This window comes from Barbus barbus, assembly GCF_936440315.1.
Source record: "Barbus barbus genome assembly, chromosome: 50".
NCBI classification, from domain to species: Eukaryota; Metazoa; Chordata; class Actinopteri; order Cypriniformes; family Cyprinidae; genus Barbus; species Barbus barbus.
The window spans coordinates 3,847,677-3,859,254 of NC_136728.1; the positions used below are offsets into that span (position 1 = coordinate 3,847,677).

The 11,578-nt window shown below is 37.6% G+C and overlaps 1 protein-coding gene across 3 annotated transcripts in view; it reads right to left on the reverse strand.

The window, feature by feature from the left end:
• Nucleotides 1–11,044, reverse strand: part of glg1a (golgi glycoprotein 1a) — a 28,452-nt gene extending 17,408 nt beyond the window's left edge. For 2 of the 3 annotated variants that reach the window (XM_079414582.1, XM_079414583.1), the window contains exons 1-6: nt 10,713–11,044; nt 3,999–4,028; nt 3,198–3,284; nt 2,896–3,111; nt 1,904–2,107; nt 1,756–1,827 (exon numbers count right to left, since the gene is read on the reverse strand). In XM_079414582.1, the coding sequence (XP_079270708.1) occupies nt 1,756–1,827; nt 1,904–2,107; nt 2,896–3,111; nt 3,198–3,284; nt 3,999–4,028; nt 10,713–10,991 (888 nt within the window). In that variant the 5' untranslated portion in view covers nt 10,992–11,044. The remainder of the gene's footprint in view (nt 1–1,755; nt 1,828–1,903; nt 2,108–2,895; nt 3,112–3,197; nt 3,285–3,998; nt 4,029–10,712) is intronic. The other variant, XM_079414581.1, reaches the window with a different exon arrangement.
• Nucleotides 11,045–11,578: the final 534 nt, after the last annotated feature.

Sequence of the window (11,578 nt, forward strand, 5' to 3'; positions counted from 1 at the left end):
AATTCATCTTTCACCGCTCATTTTTCTTTTCTATTTTTTTAATCAATAATTAGCCGATAATCTATGAGAATGATAATTATTCACATTTTTTATATATATATATATATATATATATATATATATATATATATATATATATATATATATATATATATATATATATATATATATATATATATATATATATATATATATATATATTAAAATAAATCAGTTAATATTGTGTCACTCCTGCTACCTAGTTATATTTAAAAAAATATTTTATTAATAATATAATACATAATATTTTATATAATAATAAAATAATACAATATAATACATTTGAATAATAATTATTAAAGATTGAATGTCGTATTTTAGTATCATCTATACATTAATAATACTACAATAGTAGTAGTATTTATATATTAACAACATTTAAAAAAAAAAACTTTTGAATTGGCTTTTATTTAAAAAAAATAATTTATATTTAGATTAGTCCGTTTTAAGTTAAGTTTAGGTTTTAGTAACTTTATGCCCTTTTCTTCTTTTCATTAGTTTTTGTTCTTTTATATTTCTATTAGGGCTGACAGTCGATTAAATATTTGAATCTAATTAATTACATACAAGAAATATATTATTTGATTCAACATAACATTTATTACGTTTAGGCTACAATGACCTAACATAAACTATAGAAAATAAAAGATGATAATTTGAGAAACATCTCAGTATTTGTTGTTCATGAAATTAAAGTCACTGGTAACCAAACCAGTTTTATTACCAGCAGTCTTCAAAAATAACACCTTGTGTGTTGCACAAAGGAAAGCAAGTCATTCAGGTTTGAAATGATATGAGGATGAGTAAATGATCACAGACTTTTTTTTTTTTTGGTAAACTATCCCTTTATTTATTTTTAAATCCATGAAATTACACTCTAAAGAAGAAACTGAATGTCTAAGTGTCTTTGAGTCATTCATTCGATTGGCTGATTTCAGTAAACGGCTCTCTCTATGAATGAATCTTTGATTCACACGATTCGTTCAAAATGTGGATTCATTCAGAAACTAAACACCGCTGTGGCGCACTACTGTGGCATATTTTCATTGGCAAAATTGAGCAAAAACACAATATTGCGTTTAAAATAACAATACTAACTTCTTATTTACCGAACTGTTGTATAAAATCACATTTGCACAAATGGGATTCGGACATAAACAGCACTCGAGTGATATTACTCTCGCTGCTGGTGCCCCAATATCTTATAACTGCATTTATGGAGTTAAGATCATATTTGTCAAGTCAACTGATGATGTACAGGTCTGGGGGCGGGGCCAGTGCATTAACTGCGCTAAAATATTTTAAACTAATAAAGTTAATGCATTAAATTGACAGCCCTAATTCCTATACAGCTCTATAAACGTTTTTTTTTCAGTTTTAGCAATTCTAGTACTTCAACTTATTTCATTTAGCTGCCAAGGCATCACTTCTCATTTGTGTTTACAATTTAGGTTTATCATGTAAAATTTATTTCAGCTTTATTTCAATTACCAGAAGCTTTTTAATAGTTTTCGTTAACAATAACACCGGCCTGGGTAAAGGGTAAAACACCTAAATCTTTGCATAAAACACATTTGTAAAGAAGAGGAAGACTGGGCTGTGGCTAAGAGGTTGTGTTATAATTTGTCAAGTGTGATCTAGTAAGCCCATTTTCTGTCCACCATCACTATAAACCGTTCTCAGCAATTGCCTCTGCCAAATGAAAACCAAACGTACCTTGTCCGACATGCTCTCCTCAAACTTGTGGTTGAACAGACACTTGTAGACCTTTCCTTCTCCGGCTGGAGTCTGAAACAAACGAACAGAGCAGACCATCAGCACACAGAGGTGCACAGAGAGCGTGTATTAGAGGATCACGCCGTACGTTTTCGCAGAAGCGCTCGCGGTCTTCCCGACAGGCGAAGTAGAGATGGCGGTCGAGGTGGAAGTCGTCGGAGGAGAGCTCGGCCACACGCATGATGGCTTTCTTACAGTCCTCTTTGATGACGTACTGACCCGGCTGCTCCTCGGCTTCAGTCACCAGGCCTTTCTCCAGACACGCGATCACCTCGCCCTGAGAGTGGGCGTCCTGTAGAGAACGGGCATGTGTGCTTAGGACAGACAACAGGTCACATCTACAGGCAGTTTAACAAGCTGTCCTGGTCTCCAGAGCTGCAGATCTGAATCTCAGACCAGCTGAAGCGGCTAAAGTGAAGAACTAGCCAACTGCCTCTGAATCAGCTGACAGCTCCCTTTACAATAAAGCATTGGTCCTAATCAGAGCTACAAGAACTTGGATCTTCATTCCATCAAATTTAATTCATGGGAAAATTCATAGTCATTTATTCACCCTCAAAAAAGTATTTCGTTCATCGTTTCTGCTTGATGTGCGAGAACAAACCTCATTGGCTTTTGTGCTTCAAACAAGCATGTTTGATCTTCTGTTTGTGCGCTGATCAACGTTTAAACGTGAATAAAAGCCTTTTCAAGAACATTTTGTGTTAAAGTTTCGGTGGAAAGGACTTCTGACATCTCTCAGGTTTCATTAAATATATCTTCATTGTGCTTTAAAGATAAATTAAAGTCTTATGGGTTTGGGATATTTTAATAAGTTGTATACATTTTGGCAATTTTCTTTTGTGGGTGAAGAATCCTTGCATTATAATGCTGCCTGATATTAACCTGCCGAACATAGTGTTCGGCTACAGTCCTGTATTTAACATTAATGTAACAGAAACTTGCAGAGCTGCTAAAAATACTGGGGCTGTTATCAGAAAGCATCAAAAAGTTAACAGTGGTTTGAAAAAGGATGTAACACTTTCTTTGGTCTGTGGTCATACTGCTGCTGTCAGTTACCCACGATGCACCTGGGTTTACCTTCTCTCCAGTGTTGACGCTTCCACAGTGCAGTTTGTTGATGTCGTCCTTGCACTGGTCCATGAAGCCGCAGATCAGCCGGTAATCGCTGAAGATGATGCTGGTCATCTTGGTGATGTACTGGCTACACTGGTACTCGGAGATGTTGGTGCGGTGATCTACTAAACACGACACCAGGTAACCCTTCCCACGTTCCTCAGCGGCACACTCTTTAATCTGGAGATAAACCAGGTTTATAGTGACTTTGTGGTACAGTTTGAGATAAAAGTTTGTTTTCCTTCGCCACCTCCATGCATACTCACCCCACTGATGGTGGTCTTGCACACCTCAACGGCGACAGACTCAAACTTCGGATCGGTCGTCAGATTGAACTTGTAGTTCCACAGCAGCTAAAAATAAAACAAGATTTATTTGCACAACTTAAATTAATCTTAGAGTACTGAATGAATTTTAATCCATCAATTTGGATTTTTCCTCATCTTCTTTTTTCTTTGTTATTTTAAATTATATTTAAAACTAGTGCCGTCAAATGATTAATCGAGATTAATTGCATCCAAAATAAATGTTTTTGTTTACATAATGTGTGTGTATACTGTGTATGTTTATTGTGTATAAAAAAATACAAACACATGCATGTATATATTTAGGAAAAATGTGTTATGTTCATATATTAAATATATTTATATATTATACAGAATATAAATATATGTACATGTCATGTAAATATTTTCAAAATATATACTGTATGTGTTTGTATTTATATATACGTAATAAATACACAGTACACACACATTATGTAAACAAAACCTTTAAAAAAAAAAAAAAGCGATTAATCCTTTGACGACAATATTTAAAACATTAAAAAAAAAAACTATTTAGACATTAGGCTAACTGAAAAAATAAATAAAATAAATCCAAAATTAAACAAGATTAAGATACTTTGTTGCATTAAACAAAACAAACAAAAAAAATAATAGTTAACCTTACTTTTGATTTGAAATATCAACAAAAACTCCAGCTAGTTTGGTTGGGTTTGACCATCAACCGTCATTCAGATCAACATCCAGGACCAGAAATAACAGGAATAGTGTGTGAACACTTACATGATTGCAGTCTGCAGCGATCTCAGTCTCCTAAAGAGAGATTAAGAGAAAATATAAGTGTTCCCACAGACAAAAGTAATAGGCATGTGCAAAACAACATGATTTTCAAGACTAGCCATGTATAATTACCTTGGTTTCAGGTTCACCCCAATATTTAAGGGGCATTTAAAACATTTTATTGTGCTTTCAAACAAGTAGAATGAATAAGTGCAACAATATAACTGAACGCAGTGCCTCAAAGATCATTTTTAACGTGTTTAACTTGACAACACTTGTTGTGGGATGCTCAAAAACATTGTGACACACTTCAGCAACCAAAAATATCTGAATATGTATGGCTGCAGCACTGGTGCTTCAAAAGAGCATAAAAGAGCCAAGAAAACAGGTTTACCACACAAACAAAGCTTTGCTTAAAAATATCAAAAATAAACGGGGTAAAAAAAAAATCCCCACAGTAGTCACAGTTGTTGGACGACTAGTCAAATATTGTGACCCATCCATAGAAAGCAATGCATAAAATAATAACAGTTGCTAATGTTTGTAGATGTGCGTTATATTTACTTTTAGGCTTTTGATATGTATTTGCATTAATTTGTGACCCCAGGTAGAGGCGAGGTGAAAATTAAAACTAGATGCAAACAGAAATCTGCTTCCTGCTGCACATCCTGTGTGTGGACTGCTAATATTTTAACAAGAGATTAAGATGAAGTCTCTATCTGATCATTAACATACTGACAAAAATTAAACAGTATGAAAATTCATTATTAAAACAACCTACCGTAATTAAACTTCAGGCTCTTTTTAATTTCAGTTTAGGCAGATTAAACAGAATGAGGTGAAAGCAATACATAAACTATTCTGTTTTTTTAGCATCACCAAATTTCACACAATCTGGTGGGTTTACATTATTTCATGCTGGGAGGATGTTCGTTCACATTCTCCTGGAGAATCAAATGTGTGCCGAGTAACTACTGCGAGTCTCAAATGACAAAAGCACACTGTTTAAAGCTAACACACTGCTAATCAGCATGTCAAATAAACACAGCTTGCATACTATCCACTTTATGATACTCTCTCCCCGGTGCGATTCTTCAGAAGGAAGCGAAAGGTTAAAAACACAGCAATGTTTGGCGTGACAAGAACAACAAGTATTTTGCAATAATCTTGTGACGGATGATTGAGCATTTAAGTTTGACAAATGTGTGACATTCACTGCAAAGTGAAAGTTATTTGACAAATACGAGCACACAGTAACGAAGAATTAGAGAGCTGGTCAGCATCTGTAGAAACTGAGAGAGTATGTCTTCAACATGGGCTTTGGTAGCTTTAAAGAAAAACTAGGCCTTTTAATTACATTTTATTCCTCCACTAATAAATTGCTCTTTGTGATGTGAAAACGTCAGCAGTCAAGAGCAATCAACATAACAGTAGGGTCTCCCTAACCGTGCTGACTTGATACTGATCTTTATTTGAACAGCTGAGAACAAGCCCAGACAGAAAGCATCCCCAGCATAGCACAGGACAGCCGTTAACGGCCCGCTGTAAATATCAAGCGTGTAATTCTTGATTCTCATGGAGCTGAAGGCCTTGATAAGTGTCACAATGTTACTAAAAACGGCATCCAAATCCAATCAAAAGACACAGCAACCTGTTTTGACCTCGGCCTGTGCTGAGAGCATCGTCTTAGCCTTTGAGAGTTGTAACGGGGTTTATTAACTCTAAAAGGATTTAAGTTACAGCTTCTCTGGCAATTATGCTGCATCTGTCTAGAATATATAATGCAAGTGAAAAGGATACAATTATAACATCATTATAACCCTGTATGATTGCGAAGCAATATTAGGATACTGCTTAGAGACCAGAAAAATCACTTCTTATTTGGGCCGTTGTCGCCTCAACATCATGTAAATGGCCTGGCGACAAGATCTTTTCTCCAGCTGTGCCGGGATTTTATTTTAGAAAACAGCATTTTTAAAAAGCCACCAGGGCCTTTTGCCTCCAGCAGATTATAAATAATGGAAGTAAACAAACTGTCTCCATTCAGTCTTTATTTATGAGAAACAATGAGGAACATTGTACAGCTAAATAATTGACCTTACATTAAGGGCTCACACTGACAGTGATTCTCCATTGGAAGAGAAAGTCTAAAGTTCATTTATAGTCTGAGAAAAACACGGAAAACTCTGAAGGATATCTTCATATGATCATTAAGCAATAAAATGTTACAAACTGAAAAACAACCTCAACTATATCAAGTGATGACCCCAAAAAACCTGTAACGGCGATGACAAAATAACCTATAACAGCTGAGAAACAAGCTGTAATGGTAATGAACAGCCAGAGAACTGACCTGTAATGTGATGAACAGCTGAGAAATAACATGAAATGGTGATAAAAGGCTGGAGGAATAATCTGCATTATGATGAACTACTAAGAAATAACATTTTATGGTAGTGAACGGTCAGAGAAATAACCTGTAACGTGAAGAACAGCTGAGAATCTAATGCAATGAACAGCCAGAGAAATAACCTTCATTAGGCTTGCTGCGATGGTCTGTGTTGGCGGTGATATCGGTGTTGTCACACGTCGATTAACCGGTGGGAAAAATTTCCTCACCGTCACAACCCTAACCTTCACCTGTTACAAACAGACAAACAACCTGAACTAGATCAAAGTGATGACCCCAAAAAACTGAAAGCGATGACAAAACCTATAACAGCTGAGAAACAAGCTGTAATGGTAATGACCAGGCAGCAAATTAACCTGTAACACTGATGAATAGCTGAGAAATAACATTGAATGGTAGTGAACAGCCAGAGAAATAACCTGTAATGTGATGAACAGCTGAGAAATAACCTGTAATGTGATGAATAGCTGAGAAATAACATTGAATGGTAGTGAACAGCCAGAGAAATAACCTGTAATGTGATGAACAGCTGAGAAGTAACCTGTAATGTGATGAACAGCTGAGAAATAACATTGAATGGTAGTGAACAGCCAGAGAAATAACCTGTAATGTGATGAACAGCTGAGAAGTAACATTTAATGGTAGTGAACAGCCAGAGAAATAACCTGTAATGTGATGAACAGCTGAGAAATAACCTGTAATGTGATGAATAGCTAAGAAATAACATTTAATGGTAGTGAACAGCCAGAGAAATAACCTATAATGTGATGAACAGCTGAGAAATAACATTGAATTGTAGTGAATAGCCAGAGAAATAACCTGTAATGTGATGAACAGCTGAGAAGTAACATTTAATGGTAGTGAACAGCCAGAGAAATAACCTGTAATGTGATGAACAGCTGAGAAATAACCTGTAATGTGATGAATAGCTAAGAAATAACATTGAATTGTAGTGAATAGCCAGAGAAATAACCTGTAATGTGATGAACAGCTGAGAAATAACCTGTAATGTGATGAACAGCTGAGAAATAACATTTAATGGTAGTGAACAGCCAGAGAAATAACCTGTAATGTGATGAACAGCTGAGAAATAACCTGTAATGTGATGAACAGCTGAGAAATAACCTGTAATGTGATGAATAGCTGAGAAATAACATTGAATTGTAGTGAATAGCCAGAGAAATAACCTGTAATGTGATGAACAGCTGAGAAATAACCTGTAATGTGATGAACAGCTGAGAAATAACCTGTAATGTGATGAACAGCTGAGAAATAACCTGTAATGTGATGAATAGCTAAGAAATAACATTTAATGGTAGTGAACAGCCAGAGAAATAACCTGTAATGTGATGAACAGCTGAGAAATAACCTGTAATGTGATGAACAGCTGAGAAATAACCTGTAATGTGATGAATAGCTGAGAAATAACATTGAATTGTAGTGAATAGCCAGAGAAATAACCTGTAATGTGATGAACAGCTGAGAAATAACCTGTAATGTGATGAACAGCTGAGAAATAACCTGTAATGTGATGAACAGCTGAGAAATAACCTGTAATGTGATGAATAGCTGAGAAATAACATTGAATTGTAGTGAATAGCCAGAGAAATAACCTGTAATGTGATGAATAGCTGAGAAATAACATTGAATTGTAGTGAATAGCCAGAGAAATAACCTGTAATGTGATGAACAGCTGAGAAATAATATTTAATGGTAGTGAACAGCCAGAGAAATAACCTGTAATGTGATGAACAGCTGAGAAATATCTAATGTGATGAACAGCCAGATTAAATAACCTTTATCTGTGATGAACTGACAGAGAAATCATTTGTAATAGTGATGAACAGACTGGGACGAATATCAGTAAAATAACCTGCAATGTAATGAAGAGCTGAGAAATAGCTAACAAATATCCTATCCATTGAATTACTCCTGCAATGTGATGAACAGCCAGAGAAAATGACCCACCATTAACAGGCCCTGCCTGCCAGGCCTGAACAATCCAATACAACAGATCACAGAACCAACACCAAACCCATAATCAGCACAAGAAAGGGGAAACCTAGTTCTGCTAGTTAAGAACCATTCAGCAAATGTTCAACAAAAGTAAAAGCACTGTTTGTGTAATCAGTAACTAAGAGCTAATTACCTGACTCACTTTACACGTCTATCAGACCTGACACTGGCAATAAACTGAACAATTCAGAAGTATTATTACACAAGGACCTCAATGGTCCTTCCGTATGTGTGATGATGCAACGATTCAAACATTGGTGCCGTTTCACCAAACAATGGCTAACCTTTGACAAACTAATAGCAGTACTCACCCAATGAACACAGCACAACCAGTCAGTCAAGTCCAACAAAAGCAGAAATTCAGTATACAAGCCACTCTCGTTCATACCAAGGGTGATAACTATAACGAAACCACAACTATAACGTTTTAATACTCATTCTAATTATACAACAGCTATAACAACATTGAGTAATGATATCCCCAAAATTACTTTCAGAATTTTTTTTATATAAGTATTTATAGAGTTATTTGTTTAGGTAAATGTGACTATCATTATATCAGTCAATTAATCTGCTGATTAAAATACTATGCCAATGGCTACGGTCAACTGTTTGGTTGCCAACATCCTTCAAAATATCATCTTTTGTGTGTTCAACCGAGGAAAGGAACTCTTACATGCTTGGAACGACATGAGGATACCCCCCCCCCCTGACAAAAAAACAGGCCAAGCACACCTATATACATATAGAATGCTGCACCAAACAAACTCGTAAGGGGAAAAATGTAAACAAACCAGCCGTATAGCAAATTCTAAAGTGATCAAGGACTTAGGACGTTCCAATTCATCCCACTGCAAGGGTTTGGCCAGAAGTGGGCACTCATGCAACGTAATCAATGACGTACATCCGAGTAAACGATTCGGAGGCAAGTTTGCGAGTGAAGGGCATAAAAAAAAAAAAAAAAGGACTGGAATGCAGCCTTGCCCTGTGTTCCATTCGGAAGGGCTCATCCCTATGCCCTAACCCCTTCAAAGGGTTTACCCTCCGGAATGAGAGCTTCGAAGGGTGTAGTGAACCAAACAACTGTATCTTGAAGTGCCCTTCTGCGTCATCACACGGAGGCGCCGTCATCATGCAAAGAATCAGCGCAAAGGATCATGGAGGCACAAAGTACCCATCAGTTGTACCCTTCAAAATCCTTAATTCCGAAGGGCCCTTTGAAGTGGCTACTTTTGAGCACTTCCGTTTGGAACGACACTTCAATATTGCGGCCATGATTGCTTTCATTCCGAAGTGCCCTTCAGAGGGCGATATACATCCCGTTTGGAACGCACTGTCCGAGTCAAAAGCAGAGGGGCGGGGTTTAAGGGGTTTCATATTTTTTCATCATAGCATCTAATCGCTCGCCGCTGGTGACGTCACAGAGGGGCTGACCGCATATTTGTATATATTTGTAGTATAGTGTGTGTGAGAGAGTATAGTGTGTGTGTGTGTGTGTGAGAGAGAGTATAGTGTGTGTGAGTATAACAGCGAATAACAGTGTGTGTGTGTGTGTGAGAGAGAGTATAGTGTGTGAGAGTATAGTGTGTTAGTATAGTGTGTGTGAGAGAGTATAGTGTGTTAGTATAGTGTGTGTGTGAGAGTACAGTGTGTGTGAGTATAGTGTGTGTGAGTATAACAGCGAGTAACAGTGTGTGAGAGTAGTGTGAGAGTATAGTGTGTGGGTGTGAGAGTATAGTGTGTTAGTATAGTGTGTGTGTGTGAGAGTATAGTGTGTGTTAGTATAGTGTGTGTAAGTATACCAGCGAATAACAGTGTGCGAGTAGTGTGTGTGAGAGAGTATAGTGTGTGTGTGTGTGTGAGAGTATAGTGTGTTAGTATAGTGTGTGTGTGAGAGTACAGTGTGTGAGTATAGTGTGTGTGAGTATAACAGCGAGTAACAGTGTGTGAGAGTATAGTGTGTGTGTGTGAGAGTATTGTGTGTTAGTATAGTGTGTGTGTGTGAGAGTATAGTGTGTGTAAGTATAACAGCGAATAACAGTGTGTGAGTAGTGTGTGTGAGAGAGTATAGTGTGTGTGTGAGAGAGTATAGTGTGTGTGAGAGAGTATAGTGTGTGTGTGTGAGTATAGTGTGTGTGTGAGTGTGAGTATAGTGTGTGTGTGAGTATAACACAGTAACGTAATGCATGCAGAGTTGCAGACCGATGATCCGTCAGTTCTGCTCTGTAACGTTACGCGGCTTTAAGAAACACAGACTATGCATAAAATACAGACTCGGCCGTGTTTCTTACGTCTTTTCGGTCCTGCAGGCACTCGAGCACGGCCAGGTTGTTGTTCCAGGATTGTTTGGGGCAGATCCGGCTCACGTCCTCCCGACAGGCCGCCTCCTCCGCGAGCTTCCAGCCGCCGCTGCGCCGCACCGCCGAGGCCCCGTCTACCGCCGCGTTTCTGCCTCTTTCGGGATTATCCGCGGCGTTTTCGGTGTCCGGTTTTCCTCCATGAGCGGAAGACATCCAGCCGGAGATGAATATCAACAGCAGCAGTCGCTGCACACGTCTACACGCCGCCATCTTCGCGGAGACAACTTACGGATCCTACTACGACCAGGAGGACGCTCATGAATATTAATTAGCACGCGCTGACGTCGCGTCGCTTCCTGAAGGTCTGATTAATATTCATGAGATAAATCCCCAACCATAGTAGGATTCGTCAGTTCTCGGTTGAAGTGGTGCGGAATTCAGGGTTCATGAACGAAACATGGGCCACGTACACTGAGACTTAAAGATACTCGGTTTATTAGATGAAAGGAAAGATGAAATAGTGAGTTGAGAAATGGGCGGGGCTTAGAGGTCCAGACTGTGTACGATGGGTGTATGACTTACAATAAGTAACGTTATTCTTATGTTTTAACTTTCCACTGTGTATTGCCAGTCAACCAATTTTTAAGTGTATTAGTGTCTTTATTCAGGAAAAATGATGCTCCACAACGCTGCTGCAGTAACGCATTTATAGTGTTGTCATCTGGTTCCTGTGACTTTTCTCAGCGATGACCAGGATGCACCAATCACCATCGTTTATGATTACAGCATAGTGTTTTTATTTTAATCGAGATTCTTCCTGTGTTTGAATTACATTTGATGTCAAACAATATTTCTAA